Below are 26,430 nucleotides of genomic sequence, written 5' to 3'. Positions count from 1 at the left end.
TCATATCTCTTCTCCACCTTCTCTGCTCTAAGGAGAACAACCCTAGTTTTTCCAGTCTATCCATTTAACTGAAGTCTCTCATCCCTGGAATCATTCTTGTAAATCTTTTCAGCACCCTAAAGCCTTCACACCCTTCCTAAAGAACAGTGCGCAGAATTGGACACAATATTTGAGTTGAGGCCGAACCAGTGTTTTATAAAGGTTCATCATAACTTCCTTTCTTTTGTACTCCATGCCTCTAATTATGAAACCCAGGAACCCATATGTTTTTTTTTAATCACTTTCTCAACCGGCCCTGCTACCTTCAACTATTTGTGCCCCTATACCCCCAGGCTTCTCTGCTCATGAATCCCTTTTAGAATTGTACCCTTTAGCTTATGTTACCTCTTCTTGTTCTTCCTACCAAAATGTATCACTTCGCACTTTTCTGCGTTAAATTTCATCTGCCACGTGTCCACCCATTTCACCAGCCTGGCGCTTTATCAAATGCTTTTTGGAAGTCCGTGTACACCATGTCAACCGCATTGCCCTCATCACCCCTCTGTTACTGCATCAAAAACTCAATCAAGTTCGTTGAACACGATTTGCCTTTAACTAATCCACACTGGCTTTCCTTAATTAATCCATACTTGTCCAAGTGAACTGTTAATTTTGTTCAGGATTATCGTTTCTAAAAGCTTCCACATGACCGAGTTAAACTGACTGGCTTGTAGTTGCTGGGTTTATCCTTACACTCTCTCTTTTGAACAAGAGTGTAACATTTTTAATTCTCCAGACCTCTGGCTGCACCCTTGTATCTAAGGAGGATTGGAAGATTATGGCCAGTACCTCTGCAATTTCCACCTTTACTTCACTCAGCATCCTAGGATGCATCCCATCCGGTCCTGGTGACTTATCTACTTTTAAGTACTGTCAACCTTTCTCGTACCTCCTCTATCTATCTTTATCCCATCCAGTATCTTAACTACCTCCTCTTTCACTCTGACTTTGGCAGCATCTTCCTTGGTAAAGATAGATGCAAATTACTCATTTAGTACCTCAGCCCTCTGTCTCCATTTTGGTCTTTAATCGGCCCCACTCTTCCTCTTACTACCCATTTACTATTTGTATGCCTATGGAAGACTTTTGGATTCCCTTTTTTGTTAGCTGCCAGTCTATTCTCATACTCTCTCTTGGCTCCTCTTCTTTCTTTTTTCACTTCCCCTCCGAACTTTCTATATTCAGCCTGGTTCTCACGTGTATTCTCAACCTGACATATGTCCCCCTTTTCTGCTTCACCTTACTCTCTCTTTCTCTTTCGTCATCCAGGGAGCTCTGACTTTAGATGCCCTTCCCTTTCCCCCTCGTGGGAATGTATCTCGACTGTACCCGGACCATCTCTTTAAAGGCAGCCCATTGTTCCATTACAGTTTTGCCTGCCAATCTTTGATTCCAATTTACCCGGGCCAGATCCATTCTCAACCCATAGAAATGGCCTTCCTCCAATTAAGTATTTTTACTGTAGATTGCTCCCTATCCTTTTTGATAGCTTTATTTGAAAATCTCTATTTAGATCCCCTAGTCAATGTTTTTTCTAATGAAAAAGAGCCTTTCTTCATAACTGTAACCTCTCATTCCTGGTATTCTACTGACTCCGGTCAAAGGCTAACACGTTTCCTGGAAATGGGTACTGAGAACTCCAAGCAGTATTCGGTTTATGGCCTCTGCAATGTCTTGTGCAAACTCAACAATATTATTTTTACATTTAATGCAGATCACCCAGCACCCCACTACTGTTTATATAACCTATTCTGTCTACACTCTCCCCTCTAAAAGATTTCTAGATCTCCCTTTTGCTCCATTCTTAAGGTACCCAATCCTTCTGCACAGAATGAGCTTGAGGGGCTGAATGGCCTATTCTTGTTCCTACAGCTTATTACCACTTTATGTCCTCTTGGTGCCTACAATTATGTGCCTGTTCAGTCCTAATCCCCGACTTCTAGATGCTCGCTGTGGTAGGAGGTTCTGAGATGTCTGGCCGATACTTTCAAGCAAGAGCCTTGGGGGACTGAAAGGTGGTACTTTGTTCGCTTTGGTTGGGAGTTGTTTTCTCCTCAAAGAAGAAAGTAGAGAGTGTGAAAGCACTCTGCTTGTAGTCATATGGAATTCTATTCTATTCTGTCAGTTAACACTGTAGGGAAGGAAATTGGTGTGAAAGATCTCATTGTCCCTCCTGGATATTTCAAGAAGGTAAGACATGTTGCTCCAGGCAGGGAGAGCAAGATAGGAGGAAATGTAAAACACACTTCTAATACTGTTTAAGTTGTGACACTCTCTCTTCTTACCTTGACTAACTCCGTGAAAAGCAATGGCATATGGATTGCAGTTTCTCAAATTGTAAATGTGGGTCATCAAATTAGACTAATATTCGGGAGTTTTGTGCCATTAGATTTAGGAGTCATGGAGAAATTTCACAGAGCTTCATCTTCTTGGATGTTTACTTGTGCTTGGCGACCCCTCTCGTGCTGCCGAGTGGGCCAAGTTGAATCCCAGTTATACGTGGTCTGTACAGAGTGCAGGCTGAATGACCTTTTTCGTGTTCTCTATATAGGCTTTTGACTTAGCAGAACTGAATTTAAATCTCAGTTGCAATTGACTCTTGTATTCAAGCTTCCTCATGAAGATAACTTTTGCTTACCTTGTGTTATCTGAGGCAGGGAACTGGGGTGGGTGGGGTTAGGGGTAGAGGGGAAATAGGAGGAAGAAGAAGCAATCTCTTTTATTCCAGTGAAATGTACCTCTTGGTCAGCTGTCCACTTTGTGCTATAGTCTGTTAAGATGTCTGCAGATCAGAACTGTATCTCCCATTGAACCAAAAGCCTGAGGAGCAGAAAGGAATTGTGATCAAAAATAATATGCATTGTATATAAATATTTCATATTTGTACTCCAAAATCATTATCCTGTGGAACAAAGTGCAAAAAATGACTTGTGAAAGCAGGTTTACAAAATGTGAATCTTATAGCATGGTCCTCTCGTACCACTTGACCGAATTAAATATGCTGTAAGGTCAGCAGCTTCACTCCCTAGTTATACTGTCGGTTTTTTTGGTGATAGTGTGGGTTTCTATATTGCATCAAAACATTGTGACCCCTGCAGTGAAATAATTTTCTCAGTTTGATTGGTGTGTTGTCAATCACTGCTACTAGTGATCAGTCAGATATATGCACCAAACACTCTTGGCCAAGACTCATTCTTGTTTAGCATACTTTTACTCCATCAGTCTACACTACAACTATTGCTTCAGTGCGAAGTAGTTTCAGTCTGACATCAGAACAAAGTTGAGTGAGACTCCCTGGAGGAGTCTTTGCTTCATTCAGATGTCAGGTTAAATCTGTTTTGGAGTAATTTGAAGGCTTTGAATATAATTTACACTGAGTTTAGCATCAGTGAAAAACTGTTTTGGCTTCTCTCTTCTGCTAAACTTGAATGTGAATGCTTCGTGCGTGCTGGTGTGTTGGGAGGCGGGAAGAATCATTTGTTAAGGGGAAGAAGGAAGAATGCCAGTGTAATAGGATTACTTGCTTCAGTGGTGCTCAGCAACACTTCAGTTGAGCAGTGTTGAGAGCATGCAATGAGACATTTGGCGTTTTAGGCATTCTTTAAACATCAATATATTTTTTCCAGTAGGCTTTAATTCAATGAAGTTGATCCTTTTCATGGGGAAACAACTTGGATGGTGTATCGGCAGTTTGAGTGATACAAATACTGTTCACTGATCGGCAGTGTGCTGCTTGAACTGCTCAGCTGCCACCGTCAGATGCAATGTTCATTCATACAGTGATCACTTCGGGACGTGCCCGGAAGTTATCATTATAACTGAATTCCACTATATTACTCGGCAGGATAAATTAAGCAATCCTGTGCTACCAGCATTGAAAGAGAGCACAAGCTAAGGTATAAAGGCTATACTGTGGGGCTCAACGTTGGGAGTACTGGAGTACTTAATTCACTTGAATATCACTTGGCTTGCTTTGCTAAAAGGTTGCATATAGTGACACCATTATTCCAGGCTCATCATCATCATAAGCAGTCCCTCAGAATCGAGGAAGACTTGCTTCTACTCTTAACATGAATTCTTAGGTGGCTGTACAGTCCAATACGAGAACCACAGTCTCTGTCACAGGTGGGACAGATAGTCGTTGAGGGAAGGTGTAGGTGGGACTGGTTTGCCGCATGCTCTTTCCGCAGCCTGCGCTTGATTTCTGCATGCTTTCGGTGACGAGACTCGAGGTGCTCAGTGCCCTCCTGGATGCATTTCCTCCACTTGGGGCGGTCTTTGGCCAGGGACTCCCAGGTGTCGGTGGGGATGTTGCACTTTATCAGGGAGGCTCTGAGGGTGACCTTGTAACGTTTCCGCTGCCCACCTTTGGCTCATTTGCCGTGGACGAGTTCCGAGTAGAGCGCTTGCTTTGGGAGTCTCGTGTCTAGCATGCGAACTATGTGACATGCCCAGCGGAGCTGATCAAGTGTGGTCAGTGCTTCAATGCTGGGAACGTTGGCTTGGTTGAGGAGGCTAACGTTAGTGCGCCTGTCCTCCCAGGGGATTTGTAGGATCTTGTGGAGACATCCTTGGTGGTATTTCTCCAGCGACTTGAGGTGTCTACTGTACAAGGTCCATGTTTCTGAACCATACAGGAGGGCGGGTATTACTACAGCCCTGTAGACCATGAGCTTGGTGACCATTTTGAGGGCCTGGTTTTCAAACACTCTTTTCCTCAGGCAGCCAAAGGCTGCACTGACGCACTGGAGGCGGTGTTGGATCTCGTCGTCTATGCCTGCTCTTGTTGATAGGAGGCTCCCGAGATAAGGGAAGTTGTCCACGTTGTCCAGGGCCGCGCCGTGGATCTTGATGACTGGGGGACAGTGTTGTGCGGTAAGGACAGGCTGGTGGAGGACCTTTTGTCTTGCTGATGTTTAGCGTAAGGCCCATGCTTTCGTATGCCTCAGTTTTGGGTAATTCCCCTGCCAATCACGCCTGGAGACCAGACTGCTGTAAGTGATGACTGGGATTGATTTTTACACACAATTTGTGTTCTGTAACTCTCCTGCGCTCACTGCATTTTGCTGGAGAAATCACTCTGCTTTTATCGAGACACATTGCTGTAGTTTCGATCATGAGTTCTGGCAGTTTGAGGAGACTCTTCAACTAGATTCTGTAGACTGTTTGCTACAGTGTGTTGTTTGTTTGCTGAGTAAATAGACTTTGTTTGCTCTAAGCCCTGTTCAAGTCTCGCTCTGCCTCCAACTCATTGGCCGACACAGGGGTGTTAATTGCCACTCTGGCCCCGATTTTTAACTCCAGGTGGATTCCCCGCTCAGGCCCGAGTTTAAAATTACAGTCGGGTCTCAATATGCATATGTAAAGAAGAACCCTGGCTCTGGTCGCGTGTTCTTACTGCTTGCCCAGGAGAGAGGTTAAAATTGCAGATGTTGTGATCATGGTGACTTTCGGGCAGGTAAGAGCCTCGGTGATTTTAACTGCCCACCTGCCAGGTTTCTGCTGAGCAGGATTAAAATCGTCCCTTCAGTTGCTAAATAGCCAGTTAATCTTTGCACTTATCTGCATCTGTCCAGTCCTTTCTTCTGCTCCTGAATTCAATGACACCCTATCTCCATATCTTATCGTAATTTTGTCTGATTAGAGTCCCTATTTAACTTTTACATTTTTATACAGGATTTTAGAGCAAATGGAATCCAAAGTAGACAAACAAATGCAGTATGTAAATTACTTGCTAACATTTTAAAGAGAAATGAGCAATATGTATTTTTAATTTAAAGTAGCTAGATATGTGATGTATGTTACTTGTGGGGTTGGGGTTGTGAGCTTGTCCCACAGCCCAATCACTAGCAGTGGTTTGTTTTGAAAGTGATACATATGCATCTGGCAACTGAATGTTTAATTTAAAATAAAAATACAAAATTAAATCAGGTACAGTATGTAGTACTTATTATTTCACCCTGTTTCTGAGTGCAGGTTAGCATTGGTCAGGGAATGGAATGTGCAGGCCTGTCTTCTCCCTTTTACACAGACTACAGTTGCCACAGAACTCGAGCTCGAAAGGAAAAGCAATCGGCCAGATTGCTCGCTCCTTGTTGTTATCCAGTAGCCTGTGCTTAAAAAGTGTGCGCTAGTGGATGAGGTTATCTTTATTCATGATTAGGAGAAGATTGGGCTAAATTATGATGTGACCGAACCCATAGTTGAATATAAAGCTCACACATTAAGATGTCCTCTTGGTTGGTTGTACTGTGTGCTGCTGGCACTGTGGAACTGTATCCCAGCAGGAGTAAAAGGAAGAACGAAATTGAAGGAAGGGATGGCAAAGGTTTGAATCTTTATTCAGGATTGATATTTATATGTTTAAACTATCTTTATGCATTTAAATTTTTACTGTCCTTGCCTGTATCTTCTCAGTCTCCTTGGCTAAATTTAGAAGCTTGTGGATATAGTGAATGAGAACATTTTGAAAGGACTAGAAATTCGCCAACTTTGCGACTGGGTTTTTGGCGATATTTCACCCTCCGCAGTGAAAAATCGTTTGGCGGGAACTTCGGGCACCTTTTTTGTGGCGGTGCTTTCCAATAAAGCTGAGGAGAGGAACGCTGCTGTGCAAGACCCTGTATACTGCGCTCAGAACACCGACAGAGTCAAACCTGTCGTGCACCCTGCCAGCAGCGGTAAGTATGAAGACCTGCAAGAAAGGTAAGTTAAAGTTTTTTTATTTTTTAATTAGGAGCATGAGTAGGCCATATGGCACCTCGAGCCTGCTCCGCCATTCAATAAGATCATGGCTGATTTGATCATGGACTCAGTTCCACTTCCCTTCTGCTCCCCATAACCCTTTACTCCCTTATCGTTCAAAAATCTGTCTATCTCTGCCTTAAATATAGTCAATGACCCAGCCTTCACAGCTCGCTGGGGCAGAGAATTCTATGCTGGGGCATAGATTTACAACCCTCAGAGAAGAAATTCCTCCTCATCTCAGACTTAATGGGCGGCCACTTATTCTATGTCCCCTAGTTTTAGTTTTCCCTATGAGTGGAAATATCCTCTCTGCATCCACCTTGTCGAGCCCCCTCATTATCTTATATGTTTCAATAAGATCACCTCTCATTCTTCTGAACTCCAATGTATATAGGCTTAACCTATCTTCATAAGTCAACCCCCTCAGCTCCGGAATCAACCTTGTGAACCTTCTCTGAACAACCTCCAATGCAAGTATATCCTTCCTTAAATACGGAGACCAAAACTGTACGCAGTACTCCAGGTGTGGCCTCACCAATACACCCTGTATAACTGTAGCACGACTTCCCTGCTTTTATATTGCATCCCCTTTGCAATAAAGGCCAAGATTCCATTGGCCTTCCTGATCACTTGCTGTACCTGCATACTAACCTTTTGTGTTTCATGCACAAGTACCCCTAGGTCCTGCTGTACTGCGGCACTTTGCAATCTTTCTCCATTTAAATAATAACTTGCTCTTTGATTTTTTTTTTCTGCCAAAGTGCATGACCTCACACTTTCCCACATTATACTCCATCTGCCAAATTTTTGCCCACTCACTTAATCTATCTATATCCCTTTGTAGATTATTTGTCCTCACAATTTGCTTTCCCACCCATCTTTGTATCATCAGCAAACTTGGCTACATTACACTCGGTCCCTTCATCCAAGTCATTAATATAGATTGTAACTAGTTGAAGACCCAGCACCAATCCTACAGCATCCCACAAGTCACTGTTTGCCAACTAGAAAATGACCCATTATCCCAATTCTTTGTTTTATGTTAGTTAGCCAATCCTCTATCCATGCTAATAATTACCCCCAACCCCGTGAACTTTTATCTTGTGCAGTAACCTCTTATGTGGCATCTTATCGAATGCCTTCTGGAAATCTAAGTACACCACATCCACTGGTTCCTCCTTATCCACCCTGCTCGTTACATCCTCAAAGAACTTTTTCAGCGATTCGATAGATAAGTGTCTTGTAAATATTTTGTGAATTTTTTTTCTTCCAATTTCCCTCTCTCCCCAAGGCCTCTCAGATTAGCCTTGGACAAAAGTTGACGAAATTCGTGGTTTGCGTCACGAATCCTCGTGCATCGTTGATTTGTACCGCTGCGCAAATTAAAGGCAGAATATCCGGCCTACCAACGGTAGTGAAATACTCTTTTGCTGAAAACAGAATTTCTAGCCCAAATTTCGAATAAAGAAAATGAATAACCCACATCTGACCTAAAGATTACGTGCAATCCAGTTGAAATTGGCAAACTGGCGCAAAAGATCGCAGAATTTTAAATGCAAGTTGTGTAAATCAAGTTTCCGAGATTAACGCTGGTTTAAAATACACGGCCCCTCTTTTTTAATAATAAAGAATTGGCCACAGCCCCAGATCGAAATAATGAAGATGGGGAGTTAGTTTCCGTCGATTATGGCCTTTCGAGAAGGGCCTTCAAATTGATCTAGTTTTTTAGGTGCACATGCACTAGGAAGCATATTTTAAAAGTTTTAAAATATATTAAATTAAACAAGAAACTGACTTGTTGATAGAGAATTCAAACAGGCTGCATTTAGACAGGTTGAGAAAACACAGACTCCAATGACTACGTGCAGTTCAGCATGTTGCGTTAAGTCATCAATCAACTTGACATTTTAGGACTTTGGGTAGCGAGCCAATTAAAAGGTTAAAAGACTATTCATTGAGCCAATAAGGTCAAAGAAGGTGAGTTCTTTTCTGTAAATTGATCCAAGTATAAGTACAGCCATTTTGACCATGTGGTCTCAGAAGGACAAAGACCTGGCTTAAAGCCAAGAGCTTGTTACTGCTGTCTGCCAAAATAAAGAAATTAAAACTACAATCGGAGTTCGTATTTCATTGGAAATTAAGAGATCGAACAATTTTGGCGTCACGAACACGATCACTGAGGGAAGAAACTGAATTTTGGACATCGGACCTACATACTGAGGTAAGGACTCCTCTTTATAAAAGTCCTCGGTCAAAATTCTAAATTCGCCTCCTTCTACGCGATTCCGAAAGCTTCCGGTTTGCGAACCCTCCGGTTGGTAGTCGGCTTGAGGTCCCATAGACGTCTAACTTCAGCGGTGTGTTAGTTAATTAATCACCGACCCACTGATCGGCTGGAAAGCCTCGAGACCCCAGTAAAGAAATCAGTATTATGGCAGCAGGAGATAAGAGCAAAGAATTGCCTATAACTGTTAAAGGCGTGCAGGCACCACCTGAGGTTTCGATAGATGAAATCTTCCAACAGTTGAAAGAATACAAAGAGCAACAATTCAACTTGTCTAAAACCTGTATTAAGATCGAACAAAAGTACGGAACCTCCAAAGGACAATGGTCCTTGGACAAGATTAAAAGGGTCTGGGGAAAAACGACCCGTATGAAAAATAAAGAGCGAACTAGATGGTCCCTAGCCGTTATGGGACAGATCCAAAAGCGGAATGAAATTATAATACGTTCCCAACATGATCGAGAACTGACCAGTACAAAGGACCAATTTCAAGCTGTTTGTGCACAGCTGCGACAGAAAAGATTTGAACTTGAAAAGTTGGAAGCGGAAGTTAAAGATCTTAAAGGTGAAATTAAAGAATGGAAAAAATCATTAGGTCAAGAGACAGTAATAGGAAAAGGAAAATGTATCGGTCAATTCCCAGGGTACCCATGTTTGGATAAGTTAAAAGCACAAACCTGAAGTCACGACCGAGGAATAGATAGGGATTCTGAATCCTCTGACGATACAGAGTCGGAGGATGAAGAATTAGGGATGCGCTTTTTACCCCGTTTTTAAAAAAAAAGACGAGTTGTAGTCAAATCAGAAGAGACTGCGGATGAGGGCGGAACCAAAAAAACGAGGAAAAGGGTGTATGCAAAATATTTAGTTCATCCGGCAGACCCGGAGAAAATTGATAAATGGTCCAAGGAATTGCCCAATCCAAAGAAAGGGGGGAGTAAAAACGTGGGACCAATTGGACCGCTTAAGAAATATATATCAACTTCATCCCTGGGACGGAGTGCAAATTTTGACTATAATGGTGCCAAAAACACAGGGAAGAAAACTGCACGACAAGGTAGAAGAAGCTTTGGGGCAGGATGAGCAAGAATTAGACGCAGGATGGGAGGCGATTAAACACTGGCTGCAAGCCTTCAGTCCAGCTAAGACAGACTGGGGAAAAATTGCAGCCTGCCAACAGAAAGGAACAGAGGAGGTCCTGGAGTATGACGAGCGGTTTAGATGCACGTGGCTAGAACATTCGGGTATGAATAATACGGATGAGGAAATGGATGAACAAGTGTTTGAACCCCTGAAAGCAGCTTTTGTGGCAGGTCTAAAGCCAGAACTGTCCAAAATGCTTAAGGTAGTGTTACCGGACTGGGAAGGTAGAGGAACTACCTTTGCAGCATAGGTGGATCGATGTAACCAATTAGATCGGGATATGGGAGCTAAAGTCTGAGCTGTACAGGCTATGGGATGGAAATCCCAGGATTCCGATAGTTATTAGGAAAATTACCCGGAAAATGTCTATTGTGGGAAAGAAGGTCACTGGGCCAAGACGTGCAGGGCAAAACAGCAAGGTCGTGGCTGGGGAAGAGGACACAGCCAGGGATACAATTCAGCCAACAAGCCAGGCTTGTCACAAGATAACGACCTCATAGAAGCATTTAAGCGACTGACAATACAACAACAGAAGGAGTTACTTGGGATAGCAAAAAACGATTAGAGCCCACCCTGGCCCCCCTCCTCACACTAATACAACAAAGGGGAGATGGGCTATATATAACGGAGGGTGGGCGATAAGGATGTGGACCGTCTTTTAGACACCGGGGCGGAATTAACATGCTTACCCCTCCAATATGGAGACTTTTTGCCATTGAATGGTAGGGCACGTACAGCCTATGGAGTTGGGGGCCATAAAATGGAAATTAAAAGGACAACACCGGTACTTATAGGGCTGGGTCCACATGAACTAACCATGCCGGTCTGGATAGGCCCAGTAGATCAACCCCTTTTGGGAATGGACGTTCTAATCCAAGTAGATTCATCGTTGCATTTCGAGGATGGTCGGGTGACATGGTCAATTAGAACTTTGAAGAAAGAAGAATTGAAGGAACACCCGATATGGGCTAAAGATAAGAACGATTGTGGCCTACTCCAGATGGAGCATGCGTCATTTACCGGGACCAAGCCTCCATGCACTAAACAGTATCCCATCAGTCCAACTGCCATCGCAGGAATCTTACCAGTTATTCAGCAATTGGAGAAACAAGAGGTGCTTATTAAAATGCATGGCTCCTCCAATAGCCCCGTGTGGCCGGTAGAGAAATCTAATGAGACTTGGGGTTTGACTGTCGATTATAGGAAAGCTAACCAGTGTATTGATCAAAAAGCTCCTTTGGTCGCAGATCCCTCCACCATTTTTAATGCCCTCAAACCGCAACATAAATATTTCTCGGTTATAGATATGGCCAACGGATTTTGGTCGGTGCTTCTGGCATCGGAGATTCGACAGTGGTTTGCTTTCACTGTCCAAGGACAACAGTATACTTGGACCCGGTTACCGCAGGGTTTCCACAACAGCCCTACGGTATTCCACATGGCTTTACAAAGCCGTTTGCGAGAATTACCTCCCCTGTCATCCGCAGTCATCCAATGTGTTGACGATATCCTGCTGGCTTCAAACACGGAAGAACAACATGAACAGGATTTCCGAGCTTTGCTGGACCACCTTTGGTTGAAAGGACATAAAGCCAGCATCAACAAAGCACAAATATCCCAAGAAGAGGTTGTATACCTGGGACACAAGATTTCACAAGGAAAGAGAGAACTGACCCAGGATAGAACTGCAGCCATTCGGACTGCTAAAAAACCCACCACTATTCAGGAACTAAGGTCTTTTTTGGGATTGTGTAACTTTAACAGAAATTGGATTGACTCCTTCATACAGCTTGCTCAGCCACTGAATGATATTTTAAAGGGGAAACGTGCCTCTAAAGAAGCCATCACCCTCATTAAGGAACAGCAAGAGGCCTTCCTGAGTTTGAAAAAGGCTTTGTGTTCGGCACCGGCTCTGGGAATCTCCCACAGTGGTAAGCCATTTACCATGTTTGTCCATGAGAAAGAAGGATATATGACTGCTATACTGACACAAGAACATGGGGATCGGCAAAGACCTATTGGCTATTATTCGGCCAAACTGGATGCAGGAGCCCTCGGATGGGGAAGTTGCCTAAGGGCCATGCAAGCTACATGTCGAGCGGTAATGATCACTGCGGGTCTAGTCCTCGACCAAAAGCTGATTGTCAAGTGTCCCCACACCATACACGCTTTGCTGTCTATGAATAGAATGTCTCGGGTGACGGCAGCTAGATGGACCCGCTGGACAGCAGTTTTGGAAGCTCCTAATCTCTATATCGTCCGGGCCAGCCCGGTTAATCCCACAACTATGCTCCCGATGTCAGAATCGAGGGAGCAAGAGGGGCGAGAATGTGAAGAGCATAACTGCGTGGAGATTTTAAAAGAAACAGAAGAAGCAGCCTTAGCAGCAGAGAGCCCTTGCACAACCCAGACCTCATCCTGTTTACAGATGGTTCCTCGTTTGTTGACAATGGTACCAGAAAAGTAGGATGGGCAATTACAACCTTATATGAGGTAGTGGCAAAAGGATGTTTACCCTCAGGAACGTCAGCACAACAGGCCGAATTACGGGCCTTGTCTGAAGCATGTCGAATAGCAGAAGGACAGACAGCTAATGTCTACACAGATTCACATTATGCTTTTGGAGTCGCTCACGACTTTGGTCTGTTATGGTGTAAAAGAGGATTCCTCACTGCTGCTGGTACACCTATCCGAAATGGAAAAGAAGTCCGAGACTTACTGGAGGCCATACAATTACCTCAGGAAGTGTCCATCCTGAAGTGTAAGGCCCATACCAAGGAAAATACCACAGAAGCACAGGGAAATGACCAGGCAGTTAAAGATGCCGCCTCACAGGGCGTTCCTCCAGAAGAACCAACACAGATGTGCAGATTGAAAGCACTCAGGACTCTGACACGAGACCTTCAAACAATGCAAGTTGAGTGCTCCAGAGAGGAAGAATGGACATGGATTGAGGCAGGAATTAAGCTATGCGAAGATGGTGTCTGGAGACAAAGAGTTACCGACAAGCCAGTCGCGCCACAAGCGCTTATGCCTTTTTTAGCCCAACAAATCCACTCGTGGGGACACGTGGCCTCACAATAGATGACGGCACGGTTCCAGAAAAGCTGGTGGGGTCGGGGATTTAAAAAACATGCCCAGCTGGTAACAGACCGCTGTGTGGTCTGCCAGAAAAATAATTCTGGACCCATCACGGTAATGCCCCAACTGAGGCCCCCTGCCTATGTTGGACCATTCCAGCATCTGCAGGTTGGTGTATCCTTGGCATGAAGGAAGAGATATACAAACATTCTTGTCATGGTCGACAGATTCTCTAGATGGGTAGAAGCTGTCCCAACTAAAAGAGCCACAGCCAATCACACTGCAAAGGTCTTGTGTAAAGATTACATTCCCCAATGGGGAGTCCCGAGTAGCATTGACTCAGATCAGGGAACACACTTCACAGGTGCTGTCTGCCAAGAATTCTGTAGGTTATTGAACATTATGTGGGATTTACACTGTCCTTATCATCCACAATCATCAGGACAAGTAGAACGAATGAATCGAACTCTGAAACAACGGCTTGCCAAATATCTTGCCAAGAAGGAACACCATGGCCCCAGGCACTACCAATAGTGCTATGCAGCATTAGGGCAACCCCGAACAGAACTACAGGTCTAAGCCCATTTGAAATTATAACAGGAAGACCCATGTCGCTGCCAGGAACTATCGATTTACGGAAAGCTGATGCTCACTTAATGAGTGACACTTTGTTAGCATTGGTTAAGTTCTGACAGTATGATATTAGTTCTGTTTCCCGACAGGTATTGGCAGCTTGGGGTAATCCACCCGAAGGAGGACATGACATCATCCCGGGAGTCTGGGTGTATGTGGAAAAAGTTGCATAAAGAACCTTTGGGTGCCAAGTGGGAGGGACCTTATCAAGTGTTATTGACCACCCAGGCAGCTGTTAAAGTCCAAGGAAAGAAAGCCTGGATCCACGCTTCACACGTTAAATGAGCACCCGTAACTGAAGCTGAAATCTAATAAGGACAATTACTTTTTGCGAAAATGTATACATTTATTGATTGTAGGTATTCTAGGCATAGGCCTACTTCTTACTAGCCGATCCTCTGCACCAAAGGGAAATAGTAGGGTAACAAGGGAATTATAGTAACTGCTCCCGGAATTCTGAAAAGGGACGTACTTGCGCCCTACTCGGAACTGAGTGTTGCACATATATCCCAGATAGCTCTGAAGAAATTACCCACTTAGCGGAGCATATCCAAAAGGAGGTAGAAAAACTTAAGCAACCCCCATCATTCACTTTGTGGAGCGGAGCCACTGAATGGCTAGGTTCAATAAGAACTTCATTGGTGGAAGGTTTAATTCTATTCGTTGTAATTATTTAACTTTTTATATTGTTTGTTTATGTTGATTAAATGTTGTTGCAACCAGGCGGCTGTAGCTGCTGTCCCGCAGGTGAGACGCCTAGCAGGTCCCAGTAGACCGTCTGTAAGTGGCACAGGGGTATGTTATGCTTAAGGGAAGGTTGTTTACTGGTTGAATTAAGATATTGATTTGGATTAAATTGGAATAAGGTTAATTAACCTAATAAAAACCAGACTTCCATTGTGGCCACGATGGAACTCGGGTTGGTGTAAATTTGTGTGGAAGCTACTAGTCCGGACATGTGACGAAACACATCAACAAATTTTAGAAGTAAACTCTATTAACATGTATGAAATTATTTTGTAGAATGTTTAACCAGTGATACCTGATATTTTATGATTCAGTTTGTGAAAGAATCAAAGGGGGGGGATTGATAGAGAATTCAAACAGGCTGCATTTCGACAGGTTGAGAAAACACAGACTCCAATGACTACGTGCAGTTCAGCATGTTGCATGAAGTCATCAATCAATTTGACATTTTAGGACTTTGGGTAGCGAGCCAATTAAAAGGTTAAACGACTATTAATTGAGCCAATAAGGTCAAAGAAGGCGAGTTCTTTTCTGTAAATTGATCCAAGTATAAGTACAGCCATTTTGATCATGTGGTCTCAGAAGGACAAAGACCTGGCTTAAAGCCAAGAGCATGTTACTGCTGTCTGTCAAAATAAAGAAATTAAAACTACAATCGGAGTTCGTATTTCATTGGAAATTAAGAGATCTAACACTTGTGCACACCAATGAAACTAGTAAATGTATAGATTTTTTTTCTTTAAGTCATCTTCAGTGATTTTAAAATCAGGATACACTCAGGTGGAGGACTGGATGCCCTTACTTAAAAATGCTTATTTTTTGTGATAAACCCATTTTTTAGCTGTATTAATAAAACTACACCTGGTTACCAATCTTAAATATATCAATGAATATTTTTTAATGCAAAGTTTAAAAAAAAATTACAATCTCTTACACTGCCCGATTGCACTGGTTTGATTATGCAAATGAGTTTGGGTGGCAATTTGAACTGTAACTTCACGCGGTGGGGGGGGGGGGGGGCGGAATGCACAATTTCATGTGCAATTTGCATCCAGTTTCCCAATTGCACCAAAGTGGAAACTCTCTCCCATTCAGTGTCTGAACCACTTAATATTCATATAAGATGATTTTAAAAAGTCAACCTGCCTCATTACGTATGGATTTTTAGTCATGCTACTGCAAGGTGATGTATGTATGCTGTAAGTAAATATATTTTCCAGAAAATAACTCTATACATAATTGATGTTCTTTACATTTTGAATGTTTAAAAGTACAAGGGCAAACATCACAAATTGTAACAGTAGTAGCCAGTAAAATTTGCTGTGGGAACTACATGGTTCCAATTTGTGTATTCGTTAATGGATTCAATTTCTGTACTGTTAAATCATATAGAAACATACTGTAGTAATATTATGTGACAAAGTGGTAATAGCAGAAGAACAAAAGCAAGTAATTAAGGGATTTGCTAACAAATTAAAGTAAAAACCAATTTATTTAGCAAATTGTTGCTTAAATAACGTCTTTGGAATGATTAAAAACTGAGTTAAGTCTTCAGTTGTGTCATATAGAAACACTTAAGATATGTTGAGATACATGTGATGGTGTTGCAAAATGCGTCATCTGGAATTTGACTTGGCACTTCAAATGGAGTGTTAATGAATGTTGTCAAATTACAGTAAAGTGAACATACTTTGTGGGGTGTGGTTGGGCGGGGGAGGAGGAAAACTGCTGGGATTCCTGGCTTTCCCTGACTGGTGGGTTCCCAAGGTGCACCCCTAATGGTGTAGTATAATGAGGTGACTTCCTGGAGTATGCAGGGTCAGAGCTGGTGATCACTGGAAAACCTATCCTGGTGCTTTCTCCAGAATATTTTGCACCTGGAACTTTGGTCCTGTTCAGTATAACGTTACAGTAAACTGCAAATTCAGAATTTTATTCCAAATGGTGAGTAAGATCGTAGACAGCTCACCTGCACTTGTACCACTTGTAAGTAAATTGAGTCCTTTCAGTTGTGGGTTAAATTCAAAAACTTACCAATGAGTATCGTCTGTTGCTTATTTGCATAAAATTTCAGGTTCAGAACAATAAACTACCAATTATGTACACAAATTTATTTAATTACAGCATTCCCATGCGATCTCAATCACTAGGCAGATTAAAATATTCATGTATAATTTCAAAGACTATTATCATAAGCTCAATTCACTGTGTTCGACTTTTCAAACGGTTTTAACAATTCTTTGGTAGTGGCTAACTTATTATGACATTAACAGTACTCCATCCACACTATCTTTTTCATCATTTTAAAATGTTTCAGTTTTACAACATTTATACAGCCACCCATAAAATGTTAAGGTTGGAAATGTCTCTATCCCGTATGTATGGGTTATATATAAATTGTTCATGCTTGTGGTGCTTCGGAGTCGTTCAGTCCTTCCTTACTTGGGATAAAGAGACCAGGTTGTCGCTGGAGGAAGAGAGGCCCAGTTGCTGACATTCATACATCCTCCGCCTGCTCCACGACGACATGCAGGACGTGATCCTGACCAACGGATTCATTACAGACCCAATCCACGTCCGGACCGGGGTCAAGCAGGGCTGCGTCACCACCCCAACCCTCTTCTCGATCTTCCTCGCTGCAATGCTCCACCTCACACTCCATAAGCTCCCTGCTGGAGTGGATCTAAACTACAGAATCAGTGGGAACCTGTTCAACCTTCATTGTCTCCAGGCCAGGTCCAAGACCGTCCCAACCTCTGTCGTCGAACTACAGTACGCGGACGACGCTTGCGTCTGTGCACATAGAGACTGAACTCCCAAGTCATAGTCAACATCTTCACTGAGGCGTACAAAAGCTTGGGCCTTATATTAAACATCCATAAGACAAAGGTCCTCCACCAATCTCACACTGCACCCCCCCCCCCCCCCCCCCCCCCCAAGTCATCAAGATCCACGGCACGGCCCTGGACAACGTGAACCACTTTCCATGCGTCTGGAGCCTATCAGCAAGGGCAGACATCGATGACTAGGTTCAACACCGCCTCCAGTGCGCCAGCGCAGTCTTCGGCCGCCTGAGGAAGAGAGTGTTCGAAGATCAGACCATTAAATCAGCCACCAAGCTCATGGTCTACAGGGCTGTAGTGATCACCTGTATGGCTCAGAGACATGGACCATATACAGTAGACGCTTCAAATCACTGAAGAAATACCAGCAACGATGTCTCCGCAAGACCCTACAAATCCCCTGGGAGGACAGACACACCAACGTTAGATTCCTCGATCAGGCCAACATCCCCAGCATCGAAGCACTGACCATACTCGACCAGCTCTGTTGGGCGGGCCACATTGTTCGCATGCCTAACACAAGACTCCCAAAGCAAGTGCTCTACTCTGAACTCCTACATGGCAAGCAAGCCCCAGGTGGGCAGCAGAAATATTTCAAGGACACCCTCAACGCTTCCTTGATAAAATGCAACATCCCCACCGACACCTGGGAGTCCCTGGCCAAAGACTGCCCTAAGTGGGGGAAGTGCATCCGGGAGGGCGCTGAGCCCTCGAGTCTCGTTGCCGAGAGCATGCAGAAAATGAGCACAGGCAGCAGAAGGAGCGTGCGGCAAATCAGTCCCACCCACCCTTTCCTTCAATGACCATCTGTCCCACCTGTGACGGAGACTGCAATTCCCATATTGGACTGTTCAGTCACCTAAGAACACGGTTAGAGTGGAAGCAAGTCTTCCTCGATTTTGAGGGACTGCCTATGATGATGATGATGACTTGGGATAAAACCATTTTAATCCCCTCAAAGGCTGAGCACTCTAGTTATATTTCACCTAGTTAAAAGTATACTAGCGACATCTCCATAGAGCATATGTACCATACATTGAATTTGGTTAATTATTATGTAATGTGCTCTTTTGGAGATATTCCATCTAAATGAATAACGTGAGGAGATTAGTCACCAAATGAAAAGGGGTTCTTAAAGTCATGTGATTGATTACTTTTAACAGGGACCTTAACTAGAATTAGCCTATTAACAGGAGTTAAAGCAGAAATATTATTAAGTGGTATATTTAGAGAAATATTTTTTCTAAGTGTCGGTGGGTTGGGAGCATAGGAACAGGAGTAGGCCACTCAACCCTGTGAGCCTGTTCAGCCATTCAATGAGATCATGGCTCCACCCACCTTTGCTCCATATCCCTTAATATCCTTGGCTAACAAAAATCTATCTATCTCCGATTTAAAATTATTAATTGAGATATCGTTTACTTTTTTGTGGGAGAGTTCCACACTTCTACTTTGTAGGTAAAGAAGTGTTTCCTAACTTCTGAATGGCTGGGCTCTGATCTTAAAATTATGTCGTCATGTCTTAGACTCAAAGTTTCTTTCTATCAATTCCTTTCAAAATCCTCAATCAAAAAGGCCCCACCTATATTCCAGGGAATACAAGCCTAGTTTATGTAACCTCTCCTCATAATGTAATCCTTGGAGCCCCGGTAACATTCTGGTGAATCTGCGCCGTACTCCTTCCAAGGCCAGTATATCCTTTCTAAGGTGCAGTGCCCAGAACTGTACTGTGCTCCAGATGTGATCTATATTGGGTATATATTGAGTCTTATCAGCAGATTAAATTAATAATGGTGCTTTTCAAGCCTTTCAGAATGTTCTCAGTACCACCTGCAATCTGTCTTAACATCAGGTTAGACCAAATTGCTACTGAAATTAAAATTACAACTACAGGTTGAACCTCCTTTATCCAGAAGTACCCCTCGTCCAGAACCATTCCCGGCCATCATGTGGCGGAAGCACAGAACTCTGACATGAACAAATTGAAGTCCTTCCTCGCTGCCGACTCCCGCAATCGCTGGCCTGGTCCCCCCCCCCCCCCCCCCAATAATCTCCCAGCTGCACTCCCAGCCCCAAGCCAGTCAGCCCCGATTATCATCTTGCTCAGTACCTGTACCATCCAATTTAACATGATCACCCCTCGTCCAGAAAAATCCCTTATCCAGAACAGGCCTGGTCCCGAGGGTTCTGGATAAGGGAGGTTCAACCTGTAGTTGATATATTTGTCCTTCTACTGGGAAGTCCATGGCTGTAGCATAACCATGGTAATTAACAATATAACACAACTGTATAGAAAACTGACTGTACTACAAACATTACCTGTACCAACAAAAGCTCACATTTATGTAGCACGTAGGTAGGGAGTTCCAAAGACCAGGGCTGAGGCAGTTGCATATTCTGCAACCAATGGTGAGGCAAAGGGAGCAGGTAATACACAGAAGGTTGGAGTTAGAGAAACAGGATATTCAGAATGTGACGTAGGGCTGGAGGAAATTGTAAAGTTAGGGTGAGGCAAGGCCATCGAGAGATTTATAAATGACGGGGATTTAAATTTTATGCATTGGAGGATCAGGAATCCGTGTGGGTCAGTGAGGACAACTAGATACATAAATGATTAAAATATAATTTCAAAATATAAAAAAATTAAAGTTTAAACAATATATATTGTAATAGAACCATATTAAATCAGTGTTGCATTTTAAATCACTGTCCTTGGTTTCTTTTCAAACAGTCCATAATAAAGCCAGGGATGAATTTTCACCTTTACAACCTGCCCGATTTTCATTTCCATGCCTTCAATGGGCAGGGTGTAAAACAGACAGCAATTGACTACAGGTCATTGTACGCCTGGTGGTAAGAGTGAAGAGTGAAGAGTGTTGGCAGTGAGAAGCCAGATCAAAAGCCAGACTTGCTGCTTTTCTGCTTTGCTTGATAGGTATTCTGTATTTTAGAGTTTGTATAAAATCTTGTGGTTTTTTTTACCCAATAGGGTGCTGGTGCACTTAACCCTTGGATTGCAATGGTATTTCTGCGCCATTGTTAGAGTAACTAGTATTATGTTTATCAAAGTGTTGCATTTTCCTGTCTCCCGCTTTCTGTTCACCAGAATAATCTTATCCTGCACCTAATTTTGCATTCTTCACTGACCTAACTATAGGGATACTGTTCAAGTTATTAATGTATTGCATGCATTCTACCGAGGAATTGAGAATGAGTCAGGCAATCTGAAGGGGAGATTACATGCTGGGACCATCAATTAACAGGACTATTTTCAATTCCCTGCTGTAGAGCACATCTGAATTTATCATTAATATTCAATCATACCTGCTCAGATCTGAAAGAAAAATTATTTTCATTTATTCTCTTTTCCCCCTATGTTTCTACCCTTGTTTTCCCCCGCCCCTGCCGCTCCCCCCCCCTCCCCCCGCAATAAATAGCACAAATCATTCCTTCAGTAATTCAAAGCTCTGTAAACTCCCTATCCTCAAATTAGCTTTGAAATGTAGGTTTGGGCTATTGTGATGCTACATTTTCCACAATTAATTTAATTAATATTGTGTAAAAATAGCCGTGCTTTGGTTAATCTTCTGTAATTTCCAAAGTTGCATTCACATTAAAGATCGTTTCAGCAGCAGCCAAGGTAAAGCTTTGGTACTACTCCGAACTCCTGGGAATTTAATTTGTGGTGAATGGAGTTTGATAAAATGAGAGGTAGGTACAGTGTTTCTGCGGTTAGGTATGTTCTGTTTAATAGAACTTCCTATATCCTTTTTCCGGTTCTATATTTTGTAGCTAGCTAAGTAAATGCTGCATGTAATACATTTTTTTTTAATCCTATTATACTCCCGAGTATCTATGGTTACTCGAGTTGTTTTTAAGATAATATAAAAGTGCATTAAACATATATAGTGTGCTAGTCCATAAAGTGCAACTTTACAAATATCACAAGTCAATCAAATTGTGCAAATATACATTAATCTTTGTATGAGTGACCTTTGAAAACTTCATATAATACAACTGAATGTGTCTGGTCTTAAATGGCCTCCAGAATGCAGGATCTTGCTGTTTGCATTTGTATTTGTTTGAAAATAGCATGCCTTTCAGGTGAATGGCTAGTAATTGGATGGAACTTAGTATGTGTCTCATACAAGAAGAGGGCAGCATGATCACGCATGCATATGAATGTACTGTAATACGCAAAAGGAAAAAAGCAACTACTAGCTGTTGTATATTCTTTACTCTTGAGATAACTATTTCTTATGATATAAGGCATTTGGCTGGAAATTCAACAGCTTTCCACCCATTTACCGCCGCTTTTTGGCGGATATAATAATTTACCGCTGACGGGAAATTTGTCAGTGGTTATCCGCCGGCGATTTAAAAAAAATACCGCCGGCCCGTTTTTTAATTACGTCAGTCGGTGTGCAATGCCACAAATTACCGCCAGTGGTAATTTCATTGATACCGCCATTTTTACCGCCGGCCAAAAAAAACGTGAAAACTGAAGTCTTACCTGCTCGGACCCACAATGCACCTAGCGGCAATGACTCCATTTTAAAAAACTGAGCAAAGGTTCAGTGCATAAAAAGATTTTGAGCGAAGGCTGCGTTTTACATACTGAGCTTTATGTGAGTTCATAGTTGGTTTTAAAGACTATTTGAGCACATTGAAGGACGTTTAAAGGAATAGGGCCTATAATATCTTTGCCAATAATGCTAGCTACTTTTTCTATGCAGAATAGAGATGGAAGAAGATTTATTCAAGAGCATTATGAGCGTAATCAAAGAGCTCGCAGACTTATGGGGAAGGAGCCTTACCCCCAACGAGCTTTCAGGGAACAGCGCTCTTACCTGCACCTGTCTGTCGCATAGTGCATTCGAAGGCTGCGCTTTCGAAAAGAGGTGTTCAGAGATATGCCAGGTCATAAGGCAGACCTGCAGCCCACCAGCACCAACAGGACTGCACTGCCCGTCTAGGTGAAGGTCACTGTGGCACTTGCCTTCTATGCCTCCGGCTTCTATCAGGCATCAGCTGGGGACATATGCTCCATCTCGCAGTACGCTACACATTGCAGCATTCGCCAAGTGACTACTGCACTGTACGCACGCAGGATGGATTTGATAAACTTCCCAATGATCAAGGAGGTACAGAATGAGATGGCTGTGGGTTTTGCATGAAATGCTGGCTTCCCCAAGTTTCAGGGCACCTTTACAGTAGCCAGAGGTTTACTGAAACCGAAAGGGATTCTACTTCCTGACCGTACAGATTGTCTGCGACCATACGCAGCACATCGTGGCGGTCAATGCCCAGTTTCCAGGGAGTATCCATGATGCTTTCATCTTGCATGCGAGCACTGTCTCTGACCTGTTTGAGTGTCAGCCACAAGGCCAGAGCTGGATGCCGGGGGCAAAGATTACGGCCTCAACACCTGGCTCATGATGCCCCCCGCCCCCCCCCCCCCCCCCGGAACTCAGACAGAAGCAGAGCATTACTATATAGTCACACGCAATATCATCGAAAAGACAATTCGTGCTCAAGCAGCCCTTCTAATGCTTGGACCACTCTAGAGGCTGCCTGCAATACTCCCCTCAGTAGGTGGCTGAGTTCATTGCGGTATGCTGCATGTTACACAACTTAGCTATCATTAGGGGACAGGAATTGCCTTTGGGGTCTGCAGGACTACCTGAGGAGAGAGGGGAGGAGGACAGGGTGGGGACGGGAGGGAGGAGGAAGCAGAGGAGGACGACGATTAGGAGGAGGACGAGGAGCCTGGCGATGAACCCATGCCACCATCACCACCCCCAAAACAGGGGAGTCCTCGTGGAGCTTTCGCCACTGCAAACTCTTACGTCAACAACTCATTAAATCAACGCTTTGCTTGAACAGTGAAAGTTATGTTTCACCTTTGCCTGGCCACTCTATCCCACCATGTTGACTATTACCCCTCTTAGTCTAAAAAAAAAATGAGAGACTGTACAAGAATGGTTAAGTTGAACAAAAGGATTTATAAAACATTTTTACATTTTTTGAAACATTTGAACATTGTTGAAAACTTTGTACATTTTAATTTTGATAGTGATAGTTAAAGAACTCTTTAATCAAATAACCAAAACAACAACCCCCCCCCCCCCCCCCCCCCCGCACCAAACTTCTTTTTAACGGCAGCCACCTCTCCCCGCCCTGATCTTAACCCTCTTTTCCCCCCCCCCCACTTGCTTCCTCCCCTTAGCCGCATTGGGACCAGTATGTTGTGCAGCAAGGCATGCAGAGTGCTGCTGTTGTCGGGGGAGAGACGATGGAGACGCCATGTGTGGATTCCCTGGAGAAGTTCTGGTTATGGAAGGCCCGGCTTCTGAGTCGGAAGACTCTTGTTCTGCCTCCCCACTCGGGTGCTGTCGGTCTGGGTGGTATGACACTGGGGCCTGCAGTGCCAAAAGTCGAGACCATCAATTGCCGCAGGGCATTGACTGCCTCGGTGTTGTCCCGGATTGCAGCAACCATCTGCGACATGTGCAGCGATGTTGCCGGAAATGCCACCCAGGGCCTGGAGGAGCTCTCGACCCAATTCGAAGCGCTCCCATGTCCAGGTTTGCGTCTGCCTGTCTTTCAGCAGACCGGCTTTGCCGACTCAACTTCTGTAGAGACGGAGTTCTACCCTGGGGATGCATTGCTGCACACCACTTGGACCTGCTGCCTCGGCAGTGGCAAAGCCTAGAAACATGGCTTCCTCCAAGGAAGTTATGGCTGCAGCTAAAAGATGTGCTGACCCCTCCACCCCCAACCTCTTTTCCTCCACCCCCACCCCCCCCCCCCCCCCCCGCAGCAGCTTAAGCATGTTCTTCCAATGGGTCCTTAGCGCGCCCCTCATCCTCCTCTTCCTCTTGGACCCGCACACAATGGGCTGAGGTGGAGGCTTGCATGTGGCGATGAGGCGTATCTGCAAAATAGAAAACAACTGATGAGTGGTTAGCAGCAGGGGAGGGGGCAGGGTTTCATGAGTATGGTCACATAGCGCAGGCTTGTTTGAAGACCCACCACTACTGCATTATATGTCGTCGAGAGACACTACATGACATTACCCGAACCCGAGTCTGCTGGCACTACATGACATGAACCCAACCCAGCCTGGGGATTTTGCAGGACTTGCCCTCCGTTCCAACCACGGGTAGTTGGTGCCCATGGAGGATCAATCAGGGCTGCCACGCGTTCCTCCAGGTCAGTCAGAGGTGACGTGCTGGGTGGACCGCCGCCTGTCCATCAGTGTTCACGCCAATTGTGAGCCAGATTTCTTTGCAAAAATGACAGTAGCAATGGTTACTAGAGGGCCCGTCTGCTCTTGTGGCACACACAGATAGCCATCAAAGTACTTGTACCATGCTGTGTGCATTTAATACAGTTCCCTGTTTTATGGCCCTGGAAGCTGCACGTTGTTCACGAGGAAGACATCGAAGTGCAGAAACATCTTTTAAGATCTCAGAAGGCAATCTTAATAATGTGTAAAGATTATTCTTGGCAAATAAGGTGCAACACTAAATGCCTACCTATAGCAACATGTGTCAGAATTACAATGTAAGTAATCAAGGAGTATATGAATAAAAATATTAGTTACACTCGCGACCCCGCAATAGTCATTTCACCTCTTCCTGCATTGCTGGAAGTCCCTGGGTATATCTGCCGAGGACACCTTCTCAGCAGCAGCAGTCCATAACCTTGCAACAGTTGGGGGGTGTGGGGTTACCACGATCCCTCCGACTAAACTCGTTTCTCCCCCCCCCCCCCCCCGCCATCGACTTTCTGTGGCAACCACAAGTGCCTCTTGGACATCCAGACTGAACTTCCTGGCCCTCTGCCTGCTGAGATCATTGTGCTGCATCTCTTTTCTTTCAAAAATGGATGACCGAGAGCGGGCACACCCTGATCCTGACCAGAATCGCGGGGAAAAGAAAAAGCACGTATGCGCAGAAAGTCCGGGTTTATTTCGGCGCCAAAAACCCATCGTGCAAGGCTGAAAAAAAACTCGATCCTCAAATATCGGCGATAGCGGTTTTTCATGAATTTCAAGCCCTCTGACTTTTAGACCCCAGTTACTAGCTGCATATGTACCAGGGTGCTCAGCAGTAACTTTCCATTACTTGATTTATTTCATATGCATGAAAGGTCAGTAACTTGTAGCCTAATGCTAAGTTGTATAAATTTTCAATACAGACATAGTGTATGTCTCATGATTTTTCTATCCATGTATCACAGTTGCAGTAACTTCTGGGAAATTTGCATGTTTGCAAAAGGATTCTAGAGAAACTTAATTTTGTAATCCTGTATTGCAGAAAAAAAGATGGCGTTCCGAAAGATTGCTGGAGGAACAATTCTTCTTGGGGGTAGTACCCTGACAACAATCTTCGGTCTCTCTCAGATAGCAGACTACAGGTCGAATCAGGTACGTTTTTCTTTGTACCTTCTCTTCTACAAATACGCAAAAGGTACATTTATAGGGACAGCTTCTCCTGTGTCTGATTCCATCGGGCATGAGGTGGACCCTCAGGCTTGGGCCTTGTTTCCATATCATCGGTGAGTTGCTTGCACATGTTAAGCAGCTTGCCAATCGCAGAGAACCATAACACCGGTGGCTCCAGCACGGAGCCCACCAGTGCGGGTAAGTTAAGGGGAGGGAGGTGCGGTGGGTGCAATCATGGGGCAAGACTACATACATACATACATACATACATGTTAGGCTGCTTAATGCAATTACTAATGGCCAGAGCATGTGTGGCACATGAAGCCAATGGAATGTAAAATCAGGCAGGGCGTAAACCGGGTCTCTGGACAAGTTTTATATGTGCTAGTAGCTGATTCAAACATCTCCTTCTGGCCCACAAGGAAACCAAAAAAAATCTTGCCTTCCCACCACTCTTCTGA

At 43.9% G+C, this 26,430-nt stretch overlaps 1 protein-coding gene across 2 annotated transcripts in view; it reads left to right on the top strand.

The window, feature by feature from the left end:
* gpd2 (glycerol-3-phosphate dehydrogenase 2 (mitochondrial)) overlaps positions 1–26,430 on the top strand; it is a 231,470-nt gene that overhangs the window by 27,932 nt on the left and 177,108 nt on the right. For both annotated transcript variants that reach the window (XM_070875618.1, XM_070875619.1), the window contains exon 2: positions 25,842–25,951. In XM_070875618.1, coding sequence (XP_070731719.1) covers positions 25,850–25,951 — 102 coding nt within the window. In that variant the 5' untranslated portion in view covers positions 25,842–25,849. The remainder of the gene's footprint in view (positions 1–25,841; positions 25,952–26,430) is intronic.

This window comes from Pristiophorus japonicus, chromosome 3 (genome assembly GCF_044704955.1).
Source record: "Pristiophorus japonicus isolate sPriJap1 chromosome 3, sPriJap1.hap1, whole genome shotgun sequence".
Taxonomy (NCBI): domain Eukaryota; kingdom Metazoa; phylum Chordata; class Chondrichthyes; family Pristiophoridae; genus Pristiophorus; species Pristiophorus japonicus.
This window is presented reverse-complemented; position numbering and strand designations above follow the sequence as displayed.